This window comes from Mobula birostris, chromosome 6 (assembly GCF_030028105.1).
Source record: "Mobula birostris isolate sMobBir1 chromosome 6, sMobBir1.hap1, whole genome shotgun sequence".
NCBI lineage: Eukaryota > Metazoa > Chordata > Chondrichthyes > Myliobatiformes > Myliobatidae > Mobula > Mobula birostris.
In genome coordinates this window covers 112,978,765-112,996,520 of record NC_092375.1, presented here as the reverse complement: position 1 = coordinate 112,996,520, position 17,756 = coordinate 112,978,765, and the positions used below count along the sequence as shown (strand labels likewise).

The following is a 17,756-nucleotide window of genomic DNA, read 5'->3' as shown; positions in this document are numbered from 1 at the left end:
TGCCATACCAAATCGTTATGATACTGAATCAGATGTTTTCTATGGTGCATTAATAAAAATTGCTGATGGTCAAAGGGGACATATCAAATTTCTTCAGCCTCCTGAGGAAGTAGAGATTTCTTAGCTGTGATGTCTATGTGCTTGGACCAGGATAGGCTGCTGGAGATGTTTATTCCTAGGAACTTGAAGCTCTGAACCTTTTATATTTCAGCACCATTGATGAGTGTGTGTATCCATGTGTCCATCTAAGAGTCTCTGAAAACTTCCCATCGTCTGCCTCTACCACCACCCCAGCAACACATTCCTCTGTGTGTAAAAAAAAATAATTTACCCCTGACATCCCCTCTATACTTTCTTCCAACCACTGTAAAATTATGCCCCCAATTCTGTATGCCATTTCCACCCTGGAAAAAAGTCTCTAGCTAGCCACTCAATCTATGCCTCTTATCTCTTTTACACCTCTATAAAATCATCTCTCATCCTCCTTCACTCCAAAAAGAAAAGCCCTAGCTCACACAACGTGTTCTCATAAGACACGCTCACTAATCCAGGCAGTATCCTGGTAAATGTCCTCTGCACCCTTGATAAAGTGAACACTAAATTCCAAGTGTGGTTGAACCAGAGTTTGATAGAGATGCAATATTACCTTGTGGCCTTTGAATTCAATCCCCTCACTAATGAAGGCCGATATACCACATACCTTCTTAATAACTATGTCAATCTGCACAGCAAATCTGAGGGGTCTTTGGACATGGATCGCAAGATCCCGCTGTTTGTCTACACAGTTAGGAATCCTGCCATTAACCCTGTATTCAACTTTCTGAGTTTAACTCCATCTGACACTTGTCAGCCCAGCTCTGCATCCTATCAATGTCTTGTTGTAACCTACAACAACCTTCTACACAACACTTCCCTCCCACATCCCAAAGACGTGTGAATTGGTTGGGTTCACAGGCCACTGTCAATTGTACCCCCATAAGACATATTAGAGAACATGTCTTATGAGGAAGGGTTCAGCAAGCACTCTTTGGAGTGAAGGAAGATGAGGGGTGACTTGATAGAGGTGTACAAAATTATGAGAGCCATAGAGAGAGTGGACAGTCAGCACTTCTTTCCCAGGGCAGCAAAGCCCAAAACCAGTGAACATCTACTTTAGTATGAGTGGAGAAAAGTTTAAGGGAGATGTCAGAGTTAAGTTTATTACACAGAGTGGTGGGTGTGTGGAACACACAACTAGGGGTGGCGGTCGAGGCTGATACATAGGGGACATAGAGAGACATGGATGATAGAAAAATGTAGGGTTATGGGCTGTGAAGGATTAGATTAATCGTGTTGGCATAACATCATAAACCCAAGGGCCCATACTGTGCTGTACTGTTCTATGTATTATGTATGTAGGTAAGTGGCAGAATCTGAGGGTTGGGTGTGGTAGTTTAGGAGTGGGAGAGTTTCCATGCTTATAGTGTCACAGAATGGAAACAGGCCTTTTGGCCCAACCAATCCACAACAAATATATATGCTAATCCCATTTGGCCATATCCCTCCAAACCTTTTCTATCACATGCATGGCCAAGTGTCTTTTAAGGAGAATGCAGGGAGAATAAAACGGGATCCATGTAGGATTCTAGTAAGTGGGCGGTGGGCAGGTGGTTGCTGGACAGGGTGGAAGTTGACTGAAGGGCCTGTTTCTGAGCAGGCTGACTTCCTATTTCTCTCTGCCGTCTTCTTCACCCACAGGCCACAGGTTTGAGGACAACCCTGGAGTTCGTCGGCATCTGGTCAAGAAACCTTCAAGAGGGCAAATGAGTAAAAAGGGTAGCAAGATGTCAGTGCCCAGCGTGAAGAAGATTCAGCAAGACCGGAAGCCCCACGAGGTAGGGAGCACCATACTGCACTCCTCGACACTTTCTGTAATTCACAAGGGGTGTTGATACGGTGGATGGCCTCAGTCTCTTCCCCGGGGTAGGAGAGTCCACAACTAAAGTGTGCAGGATTAAGAGCGACACACAAAACGTTGGAGGAACTCAGCAAGCCAAGCAGCATTCTTGGAAGGGAATAGAGTCAATGTTTTGGGCTGAGACCTTTCATTAATACTAGAAAGGAAGGGGACAGAGGGCAGAATAAGAAGGTGGGTGGGAGGGAGAGGAGTACAGGCTGGAGGGTGGAAAGGAGCTGGAGAAGAAATCTGATAGGAGAGGAGAGTGGACCATGAAAGAAAGGAAAGGAGGAGGATCATCAAAGGAAGTTGATGGGCAAGTGAGAAACAGTGAGAGGGGAAACAGAATGAGGAATGGAGAAAGTGAGAAGAGGGAGGGGTGAGAAATTACCATTAGTTCAAGAAATTGATAATCGTGCCATCAAGTTGGAGGCTACCCGAATATGAGGTGTTGCTCCTCCAACCTGAGTGTGGCCTCATCATGACGGTAGAGAAGGCCATAGATCGACATTTCAAGTGGGAATAGGAAGCTGAATTGAAATAGGTGGCCACTGGGAGATCCTGCCTTTTGTTTCTGTCTGAAAAAGGTGCTCAACAAAGCTGCCCTCCCTGATCTACATCGGGTCACATCAATGTAGAGGATGCTGCACTGGGAGCACCAGGTATAGTAGATGATGCCGACAGACTCACAGGTGAACTATAGGCTCACCCAGACTGTTTGGGGCCCTGATAGTGGCGAGAGATGAAATGCAGGAGCAGCTGTAGCACGTGTGCCCCTTGCTAGGTGGGGTGAGTGGGACTAACATAGATCCTCACAGAAAACTGAGAGTGTCGGGAAGGACAGATGTGTTTTGTGCTCTAATCCTAATGTAAAAGGTGGACGTTACAGAGAATGATGTGCTAGATATGGAGGTTTGTGGGATGGTTGGTAAGCTGGATATGGAGGCTTGTGGATACAGGATTAATGTGAGAGGGGAAAGATTTAAAGGGGACCTGAGAGGCAAACCTTTCCACACAGAGAGTTCGTGGGTATGTGTGGAACCAGTTGACAGATGAGGTGGTAGAGGTGAGGGTACCATTACAACATTTAAAAGACATTTGGACAGGAAGGGTTTAGAGGGATATGGGCCAAACACAGGCAAATGGAACTAGCCCGGGAAGGAAGCTTGGTCAGAATCAGATTCAGGGTCAATATCACTGGCATTGGTCATGAAATTTGAGGCAACTGTACAGTAATATAAAAATAATTATTGTAATTATTACAATAAAAATAAATGAACAAATCGTGCAAAAGAGGAATAACAAGATAAGGATCATGGGCTGTTCAGAAACCTGATTGCAGAGAGGAAGAAGCTGTTCGAAAACATTGAGTATGTGTCTTCAGGCTCCTGTCCCTCCTCCCTGATGATAGTGATGAGAAGAAGGTATGTCCCAGATGGTGTGGGTTCTTAATGATGAATGCCCCTTTTGAAGAAATGTTTAATGGTGGAGGCTAGTGCCCAGGTGGAGTTAGCTGACTGAATTTACAACCCTTTGCGGCCTCTTACGATCCCATGCCTCCATAGCAGATGGTTTTGGGCCAGACCAACTCAGACGAGTTGGGCCAAGGGGCTTGCTTCTGTGCTGTAGAACTCTCTGACCTGTCTGACCAGATTAGAGAGTGGGGAGTTGGGTTCATTGCATTCCACCCCCTAACCCACAGCCCTGTCTCCATGCCTTTGTGTAGGTCTTCGTCGAGCTGAACGAGCTGGTAGTGGGAAAGAACAACGAGTTGACCTGGCAGGAGACAGCGCGTTGGATCAAGTTCGAGGAGGATGTGGAGTCAGAGACGGACCGGTGGGGGAAGCCGCACGTGGCCTCATTGACCTTCCGGAGTCTACTAGAGCTGAGGAAGACCATCGCTCAAGGTCAGCCCCAACTCACCTACTTAGCCAACCCTTCCATCACAAGGCCACTCCATCATCAAGGTCATTAAATCAACAGGAGTCAGAATCCAGATCTGGTTTATTATCCTGGACTTAGATGACGTGAAATTTGATTTGATAAAGGTTAGCTTTGTGTGTCACATGTACATCAAAATGCACCATTCGTGTCAACGACCAACACAGTCCAAGACTGTGCTTGGTCAGCCCGCAGGTGTTATCACACTTCTGGCGCCAATATAGCATGCTACAATTCACCAACCCCAACCGCAACCCATATGTCTTTGGAATGTGGGAAGAAACTGGAGTACACCCGGAGAAAACACATGCAATCCGGGATGAACGCACGAACTCCTTACAGGCAGTGGTGGAAAGTGACTCTGATTGCTGACGCTTTAAAGTATTAAGCTAGCTGGTACACTACTGTGATGTGCCACTACTGTGTTGTTATTCTGCAAAAGCAATGCAGTGCAAAGATAAAATGTTACTATAAATTGCAAAATAAATAGTGCAGAGGAAAGGATTAGTGAGGTAGTTTTCATGGGTTCATGAACTGTCCAGAAATCTGATGGTGGAGGTGAAGAAGCTCTTCTTGAGAAGTTGAGTTCTTGAGAAGTTCAGGCTCCTTTACCTCCTTGCCAATGGTAGTTATGAGAAGAGGGCATGTCCTGGATGGTGAGGGTCCTCAGTGACGAATATGGCCTTCTTGAAGTACCAAGTGTTGAAGATGTCCTCGATGCTCCCAACACCGATGTATACTAACAGGACAGTATGGTAGCATAGACAATAGACAATGGGTGCAGGAGTAGGCCATTCAGCCCTTCAAGCCAGCACCACCATTCACTGTGATCATGGCTGATCATCCACAATCAGAACCCTTTTCCTGCCTTCTCCCCATATCCCTTCACTCCGCTATCTTTAAGAGCTCTATCTAACTCTTTCTTGAAGGAATCCAGAGAATTGGCCTCCACTGCCTTCTGAGGCAGAGCATTCCACAGAACCACAACCTTCTGTGTGAAAAAGTTTTTCCTCAACTCCGTTCTAAATGGTCTACCCCTTATTCTTAAACTGTGGCCTCTGGTTCTGGACTCCCCCAACATCGGGAGCATGTTTCCTGCCTCGAGCGTGTCCAATCCCTTAATAATCTTATATGTTTCAATCAAATCCTCTCTCATCCTTGTTCCCCATAATAACTTCACCCGTTTCTGTCTTCAAGGTCACAACTTTGGTCTTAACTAATTTTTTCCTCTTCACATACCTAAAGAAGCTTTTACTATCCGCCTTTATATTCTTGGCTAGCTTACCTTTGTACCTCATCTTTCCCCCCCCCCCGTATTGCCCATAGCAGTGAGCATAACACTTTCTGAGTTGAATTGCCACTGCTGTCTGTAAGGAGTTTATACATTCTCCCTGTCACCATGTGGGTTTTCTCCGAGCGTTCTGATTTCCTCACATCCCAAAGATGTGCAGGTTGGGGTGAATGAGTTGTGGGCATGCTAATTCAGTGCATAAAGCACGGTGATAGTTGTAGGCTGCCCCAACACATCCTTGGATTGTCTTGGCTGCTGATGCAAACGATGCATTTCACCGTATGTTTTGATGTACATGTGACAAATAAAGCCAATCTTTAAGGCCTTGCAGTGCCAGTGGCCCAGGTTCAATTGCCATTGCTGTTTGTAAGGAGTTTGCACTGTATGTTATCCCTATGACTGCATGGGTTTCCTCCAAGTGCTCTGGTTTCCTCCCATATTCCAGAGATGTATAAGTTAGGGTTAGTAAGTTGTAGGTATGCTACATCGGCGCTGAAAACATGGCAATGCTTATGGGCTGTTCCCAACAGCACAACCTTGGATTGGTTTTGTCATCGGTGGAATACAAGATCTTTCACTGTGAGTGTCAGGAAATGTGGAGGAGCTTGACCCGAAAGCAGAGCAGCAGAGATGATTAAGCAGTGAGCGATAACTTTAATAACAAACTGCCAAGCAACAAGCCACAAGGGGCCACAAAACAAGAGAGAACAGATAGATATAAGGCAAGAAGGTAACTGAAGGCTAGGAGCAACTGGTTGAGGCTGGCAAATTCAATGGGTGAACAAGGACTATGCACAAGAGCTGAGTTTTAATAGGCTGCAGGTGATGATTTGGAAATGAGTGGCAGGTGACTCCTGTTAGCTGGATAGAGATCAGGAGGTGCCTACCTGTGCAGGCCTGACAGTGTGTTTTGATGCACATGTAACAAATAAAGCTCATCTGATATAATCTGGTCCATGACTCTTACAGGGGCAGTGTTGTTGGACCTGGAGCAGAAGACTTTACCTGGAATTGCTCATCTCGTGGTGGAAACCATGGTCATCACGGACCAGATCAAAGCCGAGGACAGAACTAACGTACTGAAAGCCTTACTGGTCAAACACAGGTAGGAGTATGGGACACATTGATCGCACTTGGAGCTGGGTCCATGGGCGTTGAGAGAATCTAAACGAGAGGTTCAGGGGATTGTATGTAGAATGACAGTCCCCAGGTGTAGGTTCTAGGGTGGGGTCTAATCCAGATTTATAAATAGAACAACAGGTCGCTGGGAGTGGGTTACAGGCTGGGATTTAATCCAAGGGTTTAGGGGGTTTTATATATATAGAATAACAGATCTGGAGGTTTTATATACAAGATAAATCCTGGGAGAGGGTTACAGGCTGGGATCTAATCCAGGGGTTCTGATTTATTTATACAGTATATAGAAAAGCAGATCCCCAGGAATGGGTTATAGGCTGGGATCAACTATTCAGATTCCCAAGAGTGGGTTACAAGCTGATCTAACCAGTGGTTTCAGGGGGTTGATATAGAATAACATATAACTAGATGTTAGTTTCATGTTGAGATTTAATTGAGGTTTTCAGGGACTTTCTCTTAAGAATACTAGATCCCAGGAGTGTTATGGGCTAGGATCTAACCGAAGTGTTAGGGGAATTATATATAGAATACAGATCCCCATATAAGTTAGAGGCAGTAATCTTATCGAGTGTTTCATGATGGAATTATTTATAAAACAACAATGGTTGGGTATGAGTTACAGGCTGGAATTGATGTGTTATTGGCATTTATGTAAAAGATTACGGATGCCCAAACTGGAACCTAATCAAGGGGTTCAGAAGAATGAGAGATCTCAGTGAACCTTACAATAATCTTACAGGACTCAACAGACTGGATATGGGAGGATGTCTCCCTGGCTGCAAAATTTAGAACCAGGGTACCATAAGACACAGGAGCAGAATTAAGCCCATCAAGGCTGCTTTACCATACGATTATGGCTGATTTATTTTCTCTCTCAACCCCATTCTCCCGCCTTCTCCCCCTAACCTTTGACGCTCTTACATATTGACCCCAGCTTTAAATATACCAAATTATTTGCCTCTTCAGCCATCTGTGACAATGAATTCCACAGATTCACTGCACACTGGCTGAAGAAATTCCTCCTCATCTCTGCTCTAAAGGGGTGATCTTCTATTCTGAGGCTGTGCCTTCTGGTCCTAGACTCCACAAATATAGGAAACATCTTCTCCACATCCACTCTATCTAAGCCATTCAATATTCAGTTTCAATGAGATCCCCCCTCATTCTTCTAAACTCCAGTGAGTACAGTCCCAGCGTGATCAAACACTCCTCATACAATAACCTTTTCATTCACGGGATCATTCTCATGAACCACCTCTGAGCCTCTCTAATGCCAGCACATGCTTTCTTTGATAAGGGACACAAAACTACTCTCAATACTCCAAGTGCAGTCTGACCAGTACCCTATGAAGAGTCAGTAATAACATTGACAGAATAAGGGAGAGCCCATTTAGGACCGAGGAGGTTCTCTTCTTCAATCAGAGGGCGATGAATCTTTGGAATTTTCTAACCCAGTGGTTGGTGGAGATATAGCCACTGAGTTCATTCAAACAGAGTTTGATAGTTTTCTTGACATTAGAGAATGAAGGGAGATGGGGATAGTGCAGGAAGATGATGATGAGATAGAAGATACATGAATTCTAATGGATGGCAGAGCAGACTCATATATAGCTAAAAGATTCAGATACAGTGAAATGCATTGCTTTGGTTAACGACTAGCACAACACAAGGATGTACCAAGGGCAACCCACAAATGTTGCCACACATTCTGGTGCCAACATAGCCTGCCCATGATGCTTGGCAGAACACAAGCAGGACAACAACACCAAAACAAGTCCCTTTCCCAGCCCTTCCACCAACACACATAGGTCTCCAGCTCCAGGACAAACCACTTCCAGGTCTCCGGTCCTTGGTCCCAGAGTCTCAGATACGTAGATATCGTGCATTCAACCTTGGACATCACCCCAGGACTTGCCGTTCATGGGCTTTACCTTTGGCCTCAACTTCCGGATTCTCATGGAGCTTCGAACCCAAACACTCAGGCTCTCATGACTCCTTTGTGACACCTTCAGCCCTTATGTGCCCTTGAGTCTCTAATCTAAGCTACCACCTCTGTTCCAGCCACCCGAATGATGAAAAGGAGGGAAGTTTCTTCCCTCGGTCTGGAAATTCTAACATGTCCTCTGTCCTGACTGGCTACCAAGTTCACCAAGAGGACAATCTCTCCAAAGACCCCTTCGTGACCGTGCCGCTCATGGGAGAGGAATGCGTCAAGACTCAGGACCCCAAAAACATGGAGGCCGACACCCAGGTGAGTCCATCCTGTGATTTTTGGAAAGGGAGTGGACACAGTGAGAGAAGAGATGGTGGTATAGTGGACAGTGAATAGCTTGGCATAGACAAGATGGGCTTAAGAGTATGTTTCTGTGCTGTAGTGATCCAGGATTCTACAAAAAAGGTTATCTAAGATTATAAGGACCTAGATGGACTGGGGAATGGGCCAAGAAATGTCAGATGGAATTTAATATGGACAAGTGTGTGAGGTTGCATTTTGGTCCATTATTTTAAAAAATTATTTATTCATTTACTTGATGTGAGAAGGTGGTGATGAGCTGTCTTCTTGAACCTCTGCAGTCCCTGAGGTGTAGGTACATTCACAGAGCTATTAGGGAGGGAATTCCATGATTTTGACCCAGTGACAATGAAGGAACGGCAATATGTTTCCAAGTCAGGATGGTGAGTGACATAAAGGTGGATTTCCAAGTGGTGGTGTTCCCAGGTATATGCTGTTCTCGTCCTTCTAAATGGTAGTGGTCATGGGTCTGGAAGGTGCTGCCTTAGGAACTTTGGTGTGTTGTTGCAGTGCATCCTGTTGCTGCAACTGTTCGTCAATGGTGGAGGGATTGGATGATTGTGGAGGGGGTACCAATCAAGTGGGCTGCCTTGTACTGGATGGTGTCAAGCTTCTTGAGTGTTGATGGAGCTGCACTCATCCAGGCAAGTGGCGAGCATTCCATTACACTCCTTACCTGAGCCTTGTATGGTGGACAGGCTTTGGGGAGTTAGGAGGCGAGTTACGTGCTGCAGGATTCCTAGCCTTTGACCTGCTCTGGTAACCTTGGTGTTTATATAGGTAGACCAGTTCAGTTTCCAGTCAATGGTAACCCCCAGGATGTTGATAGTGGGGGATTCAGTGCTAGTAATGCCACTGAATGTCAAGGGACAATAGTTGGAGCCTGTCTTGTTGGAGATGGTCATTGCCTCGCACTTGTGTGGCTTAAATCTTAGTTGCCACTTGTCAGCCCAAGCCTGGATATTGTCCAGGTCCTGCTGCATTTTGGTATGATTATAGTGACCTTTAAGGTGAGAGAGGAAAGATTTAAAGGGGAGCAACTTTTTCACTTTTTTTAGGGATTAGGGGCGATGCGAAACGGAAGATTAGTATGGATACGATGGGCCAAAGGGGATGTTTTTCTGCTGTATGATATAATAATGTTGTTACCTAAAGATTTAACAAAGTTGCTGGCAAGATGAGGTTCAACTGCTTCCAATGTCAGGAAGGTCTTTGACCCGAGGACTTGAAACAAAAAGGGTTTGGTAAATAGATAAATTGGATTATTATTGTCACATGTATCAAGGCACATGTACCTCCTGCTCAATGGTGGTAGTAGTAGGAAGGGTTCTTCGATGCTATGCTTAGTGCTCATAAAACAGCCCTGAATCATTAGCTGAGGGAGGATGGGAGGAGGGAATCAAGAGGAGGTCTTCTCACTGACCTGTTGCCATTGGTTAATGAGCTTACTATTGTCACAGTGAGGTACAGTGAAAAGCTTGTCTTGTATTAGATAGATAGATACTCTATTGATCCCAAAGGAAATTACAGTGTTACAATAGCATTACAAGTGCACAGATATAAATATTAGAAGAGAAGAAAGAAAGAATAAATAATAAATTATCTCAAACAGTCTAACAGGAGGAGGTCATCACTTCCCCAGCTACAGGTTGACTCATTATAGAGCCTAATGGCCAAGGGTAAGAATGACCTCACATAGTGCTCTTTGGAGCAGCACAGTTGTCTTAATCTATTACTGAAAGTGCTCCTCTATTCAGCCAAGGTGGCATGCAAAGGGTGAGAAACATTGTCCAGAATTGCCAGGATTTTCTGTAGGGTCCTTTGCTCTACCACAGCCTCCAGTGTGTTTAGTTTGACTCCTTTTACAAAGCCAGTCTTTCTAATCAGTTTATTGAGCCTGTTGGCATCACCTGTGTTGATGCCATTGCCCCAGCACACCATTGCATAGAAGATTGTACTGGCAACAACAGCTTTGTAGAACATGTGAAGGAGAGGCCTGCATACTCCAAAGGACGTCAGTCTCCTCAGGAAGTAGAGGTGACTCTGGCACTTCTTGTCCACAGCCTCTGTGTTGGTGCTCCACTCAAGTCTATCATCCAGGGGCACCCCCAGGTACTTGCAGGACCTCACCACATCCTCACCATCAATAGTAACAGGGAGCAGTGCAGGTTTAGTCTTCCTAAAGTCCATCACCATCTCCTTTGTCCAGGGTAAACAGGAAGGGAGCCAATACAGTCTCCTGTAGGGCCCCAGTGCTGCTTATAGCCATGTCTGACACACAACTTTGAAGCTGCACAGACTGTTGTCTGCCAGTCAGGCAGTCCATTATCCAGGATACAATGGAATTCCCAACCTCCATTGAACGGATCTTTTCCCTAGCAATGAAGGCTGTATGGTATTGAAGGCACTTGAGAAATCAAACAACATGATCCTCACAGTGCTGGCCTGCTTATCCAAATGGGAGTAGGCTCTGTTTAGCAGGTTGTGAACAGCATCATTGACTCCAAAGTGCTCCTGGTACGCAAACTGCAGGGGTTCAAGGTCTGATCTGACCAAGGGTCAGAGGTGAACCAGGACCAGTGTCTCTAGGGTCTTCATGATGTGTGAGGTCAGGGCCACTGGATGGTAGTCATTCAAGAGTTTCAATTACATTCCAACTCACTCATTACAACAGAGCATCAAGGTAGTACAAGGCAAAACTTTAACGGAATGCAGAATAAAGTGTTACAGTTACAGAGCAAGTGCAGTGTTGGCAGACAATGTGAAAGGTCATAATGAGGTGGACTGTGAGGTCAAGAGTCGATCTTAACATCCTAGGGGACTGCTCAATAGGTTTATAACAGTGGGGTAGAAGCTGTACTTGAGCCTGGTGCTATGTGCTTTCAGGATTTTGTATCTTCTATTTGATTGTGGGGGTGAGGGGGATGGAAAAGAGAGAATCTACAAGGTGGGTGGGCTCTTGGATTATGCTTTACCAAGGCAGCAAGAAATGTAGACAGAGTGCACGGAAGGGAGGCTGGTTCCTGTGATGTGCTGAGCTGTGTCAAAACCACTAATTTCTTGCGTTCATGGGTAGAACAGTTGCTATACAAACCGTGATGCTTTCTGTGGGTGCATCAATAAAAATTTTTGAGGGTCAATAGGGACGTGAACCTGAAGGGAGACGAACAGTTCTGCAGAGAGAGGAGAGGTGAAGGTGTAGTGGACAGTGAAGAAGGTCACCTAATATTACTGGGGAAATGGGCCAAGGAATGGCAGATGGAATTTAATTGGAACATGATGTCCAAAACGGCAGTGGAGGCAGATTGAACAAGAGCGTACAAAAGGGGGTTGGAGAAATTGCAGAACGTGGGTTGGGATTAACCAGACAGATAATTCAAAGATGGGCTGATTGGCCTTCCTATCATTTCACAACCTTTATGGAACTGGGCAGTAAGGTATCACAGTGACACAGCTGGTAGAGCTGCTGCCTCATAGCTCCAGAGAACCAGGTTCAATCCAACCTTGGGCGCTGTCGGTGTGGAGTTTGCATGTTCTCTCTGTGACTACTTGGGTTTCCCCTGGGTGCTCTAGTTTCCTCCCATATTCAAAGGAGGTGTGGGTCAGTGGGTTAATTGACCCCCAGTGTGTGGGTCAGTGATAAAATCTCAGGGGGAGTTGGTGGTATGTGGGGAGAATAAAATGGTATTAGAGTAAATGGATGGTCAATGGTCAAAGTTATTGACTCTGTGGACAGGATCCCACCATCCTGGCCATGCTCTCTGCCCATACCATTGGGCAGGAGGTTCATGAGCATTAGGTTCCTCACCACCAGGTGCAGGAACATGTATTACCCTACAACCATCAGGCCTCTGGAACTGGCATGGATAACGTCACTCATCACAACCTGAAATGATTCCACAATCTATGGACTTACTTTCAAGGACTCTAGTAGTCATAAGGACATTCAAGGACTCTTATAATTATATATACAGTGGATTCTGGTTAATTGGGGCACGTTAGGACCAGTACCTATTTGCTGCCCCAATTAGCCAAAGCTTCATAAACATAAGGCCATAAGACTATAAGATTATATAAGCACAATTAGGCCATTTGGCCCATTGAGTCTGCTCTGCCATTTCACCATGGCTGATCCATTTCCCCTTCAGCCCCAATTTCCTGCCTTCTCCCTGTATCCCTTCTTGCCCTGACTAATCAAAAATCTATCGACCTCTGCCTTAAATATACCCGATGACTTGGCCTCCACAACCGCCTGTGGCAACAAATTTCAGAGATTCACTACTCTCTGGCTAAAGAAATTCCTCATCTCTGTTCTAAATGGACATCCTTCTATTCTGAGGCTGTGTTCTCTGGTCTTAGCCTCTCTCACCATAGGAAACATCCCCTCCACATCCACTTCATTGAGACCTTTCACCATTCGATAGGTTTCAATTAGATCCCTCCTCATACTTCCAAATTCCAGTGAGGCCAGGCCCAGAGCCACCAAACATTCCTCATAAGATGAGCTTTTCAATTCTGGTATCATTTTCATGAACCTCCTTTGAACTCTCTCCAATGTCAGCACACCCTTTCTAAGATAAGGAATCCACAACTACTCATAATACTCCAAGTGAGGCCTCAGCAGTACCTTATAAAGCTTTAACAATACATCTTTCTTTTATATTCCAGTCCTCTCAAAATAAATGCCTTGTAAATAGTTAAAAGACATAACAAACTACCATTTAACCGAGTAACAAATTGTGCATTTAAATGAAATACATAACAAATTGGAATACTACCAATATTACTACAACATTATAAAACTTAGTTCCTAATAGTTATGACAGAAGAATTCATTGCTGCTGTGTACCTTTGATTGTCTGTAAATGTACAAAATCAGTGCAGACACTTAATGCAGATACTGCCTTCTTGCACAAGGTCAAAATAGTTTAAAAAATTATCAAAAATCACTGTCTTTTGGATGTGTCCATTGTCCAAATGGATAACGTAACACATTCACACACAGCTGATGCTCTTTCAAAACTGCTTGCTCAGTATTGTCTGATGGCTGTTTCTGGCATCTCCAAACCTGAATACTTGAAACCACAGTGAGCGATACAGACAAGAGAAGATCTGCAGATGCTGGAAATCTGAGCAACACATATAAATTGCTGGAGGAACTCAGCAGGCCAGGCAGCATCCAGGAAAAGAGTACAGTCGACATTTCAGCCCAAAATCTTTTCCTGGATGCTGTCTGGCCTGCCGAGTTCCTCCAGCACTTTGTGTGAGCAATACAGTTCTACATTGTCTTACTGCTTATTTTTCAGCAACTATCGGTGACAAAAATCATTGTTTTGAACACAAACACATGCAACTGACGCTATTTAAAAACCGTTCGCTCCAAGCAGGGTTTTAGTCTAATAGCCAGACTAGTGCACGGAACTGATGCTAGTTTTGACTGCTTCGAAAGGGCAACAATCATACCAGTGCCCATGAAGAGCAGAGTGAGCTGCCTTAATGACTGTCATCCAGTAGCACTCACATCTAAAGTGATGAAGTGCTTTGAGAGGTTGGTTATAGTGAGATTCAACTCCTGTCTCAGCAAGAACCTAGACCCACTGCAATTTGCCTTTCACCACAATAGGTGTACAGTGGATGCGATCTCATTGGCTCTCCACAAGGCTTTGGATCTCCTGGAGAATATAAATACTTATGTCTGGATGCTGTTTATTGACTACAGCTCAGCATTTAACACCATCATTCCCACAGTTCTGATCAAAAAGCTCAATAACCTGGGCCTCTGTAACTGGATCCTTGGCTTCCTAATCAGAAGACCACAATCTGTGCTGATTGGAAATAACATCTCCACCTCACTGACAATAAACACTGGCACACCTCAGGGATGTGTGCTTAGCCCACTGCTCTAATCTCCCTACACCCATGACTGCGTGGCTAGGCACGGTTCAAATGCCATCTATAAAGTTACTGACAATACAATCATTGTTGGCAGAGTCTCTGATGCTGACGGGAGGGCACACAGGAGTGAGATACATTGCCATCTATAAAGTTACTGACAATACAATCATTGTTGGCAGAGTCTCTGATGGTGATGCTGGGCACACAGGAGTGAGATACACGGCCATCTATAAAGTTACTGACAATACAATCATTGTTGGCAGAGTCTCTGATGGTGACGGGAGGGCACACAGGAGTGAGATACATTGCCATCTATAAAGTTACTGACAATACAATCATTGTTGGCAGAGTCTCTGATGGTGATGCTGGGCACACAGGAGTGAGATACACGGCCATCTATAAAGTTACTGACAATACAATCATTGTTGGCAGAGTCTCTGATGGTGATGCTGGGCACACAGGAGTGAAATACACCAATTAGTCGAGTGCTGTTGCAGTAACAACCTTGCACTCAATGTCAGTAAGACCAAAGAATTGACTGAGGACTTTAGAAAGGGTAAGATGAGCAAACACACTCCAGTCCTCATTAAGGGATCAGAAGTGGAGTGAGTGAGCAATTTCAAGTTCCTGTGTGTCAATGTCTCTGAGGACCTAACCTAGACCCAACATATCGATGCTCATTTCTTTAGGAGTTTGAGGAGATTTGGTATGTAACCAAAGACCCTTGCAAATTTCTACAGATGTACCTGCCAGAGCATTCTAACTGGCTGCATCAGCGTCTAGTATTGGGGGAGGGGGAAACTACTGCAGATGATCGAAGTAAGTTGCTGAGAGTGGTAAACTTAGTCAATTCCAGCATGCGCACTGACCTCCGTAGTATGCAGGACATCTTCAAGGAGCGGTGCCTCAAAAAGGCGGCATCCATTATTAGCGGCCCCCATCACCCAGGGCATACCCTCTTGTTATTGCTACCGTCAGGAAGGAGGTACGAAAGCTTGAAGGCACATACTCACCGTGTTATGTCACGCACCCATCCACACCAGCTTCCAAGGTTCATACACTCTAACTCCCCGGAGTATGGCTGGCCGGCAGTGGTGCGGCCCCTTCAGGAACGTCCTGCTAATTGGCAATCATGTTTTGGGTGCCAAGGATTGAGCATTTAAGGAGGCACTTGAAATGCGGTTCGGTATTCAATTGTAAACCTACTCGTGATTTCATCCAGTGTTTGTTTTATGCTCCGATTCACGATCCTGTTTGAAGCTGTGTCTCGATCCTAGCCTCGGGATGCTCCAGTACTTGGGTACAAGCCATCCACGTCAAGGACTCCCGTCACACAACGTCCCTTCCCCTGGGCCATCTCAGTTCTGAATGGACATTGGGCCCATGAATACCACCTCGCTACTTCTTTATTTATATCTTCGCATGGATTAAATGTAGCTATTTATTATCTGTAGTTGCTGTACTTCACATTTTTTTCTTTATTATATGATATTGCTGCTGCAAAGTTTATAAATTTCACGACATATGCCGGTGATATTAAACCTGATTCTAGTTGGAGGCTGTTCAGCAAATTTCCCATCCCAATTAAGCAGCATAGTGTCCTAAATAAACAAAAGGAATCCTCGATTAGTGTTTGTTCTTTGAGTTGTCCCAAATAAGCGGCTGCTCCATTAACTGATGGCCCAGTTAACCAGAATCCACGTATATCGTTTTATTTACTTGTAGAGATACAGCAAGGAATATGCCCTTTCGGCCCTTTGAGCTGTACCAGCCAGCAATACCTCGACTTAGTCCCAGTCTAATCATGGGCAATTTATAATGACCAATTAACCTGCCATCCGGCATGTCTTTGGACTGTGGGGCGACACCGGAGCACCTGGAGGAAACCCATGGAGACACGGGGAGAACGTACAAATTCCTTACAGGCAGTGGTGGCAATTGAAGTCGATAGGTGGTGTTGTGAAGTGTTGTGCCAGCTAACCACTATGCTACCATGCCACTATATAGCTCTATATGTTCATGTTTTTTTGAACAGTTTGTCCTCTTTTGCTCATTGGTTGTTTGTCAGTCTTTGTTTATGTATAGTTTTTCATAAATTCTATTGTATTTCTTTAATTTCCTGTAAATGCCTGCAAGAAAATGTATTTCAAGGTGATATATATTCACTTTGACTTTAACCCCACTGAAACCATTTGTGTAATTTGTCACAACTCTCTCCTTGTCTCCAGAACAGCCTGAAGCATCCAATGCACCACAGTGAGAAGCACAAAACCAAGTCGGAAATGAAACTGCTGAAACAGATTCCGGAGAACGCAGAGGCCACAGTTGTCCTTGTTGGTACGTCTCACCAACCCTGAAGGAGCAATGGCTGATCCCTAGCTTGGTCCCTCCAGTGCAGCTCAGTGTCCCAACCAATATGGTTTGAATCCACAGACATTAAGATAATAGTTATAGTTATACAATAAACACAAAATATTCTGCAGATGCTGTAAATCCATTGTAACACACACAAGATGTTGGAGGAACTTGGTGGGTCAGGTTGCACCGACGGGGAGGAATGGGGGGGTCGATGTTTTGGGCCAGCCCCCATACCTGTAGTTACCTGCTTTTGCCTCCATCTTTTCATAAACAGTGGAGTGACATTTTGTTGTCTTCTAGTCTGTACTGGAACTTGTGCAGAAACCAAAAAATTTTGACAAATTGTCACAAACATGGCCACTATAACTTCCATCCTTTGGTTCAGTACCCTGGATGCATCCAGTCAGGACCAGAGGACTTGTCCACCTTTAGGTCCACTAGTTTGCTCATCACCACATTTATAGTAACAGTGACCTCCTACTGCATCCATAAAACCTCTCTTTGGCATGTTAGACCTATCCTCTACCATGAAGACCAACACAAAATAGTCATTCAAGGTGACGGCTGTTTCCACATTACTCAATATTAATTTCCTTTTCTCGTCATTCAAGCAACCTACATTCACTTTAGCCAGCTTTTTCCACTTCATATCATTATAAAAATCTTTTTTTAATACTTTGTGCTAATTTATATTCATAATCTACTTTACCTACCCTTTCAATCCATAAAGCCACAAGACATAGGAGTAGAATTAGGCCATTTGACACATCTAGTCTTCTCCACCACTGGAGCTATTGGATACCATAGAACCATAGAAACTACAGCACAGAAACAGGCCCTTTGGCCCTTCTTGGCTGTGTCGAACCATTTTCTGCCTAGTCCACTGACCTGCACACGGACCATAT

General features: G+C 44.7%; 1 protein-coding gene across 1 annotated transcript in view; it reads left to right on the top strand.

Moving 5' to 3' along the window:
- LOC140199268 (anion exchange protein 3-like) overlaps positions 1 to 17,756 on the top strand; it is a 154,845-nt gene that overhangs the window by 81,644 nt on the left and 55,445 nt on the right. The window contains exons 7-11 of the mRNA XM_072261033.1: positions 1,738 to 1,874; positions 3,663 to 3,843; positions 6,138 to 6,273; positions 8,367 to 8,556; positions 16,722 to 16,830. Coding sequence (XP_072117134.1) covers positions 1,738 to 1,874; positions 3,663 to 3,843; positions 6,138 to 6,273; positions 8,367 to 8,556; positions 16,722 to 16,830 — 753 coding nt within the window. The remainder of the gene's footprint in view (positions 1 to 1,737; positions 1,875 to 3,662; positions 3,844 to 6,137; positions 6,274 to 8,366; positions 8,557 to 16,721; positions 16,831 to 17,756) is intronic.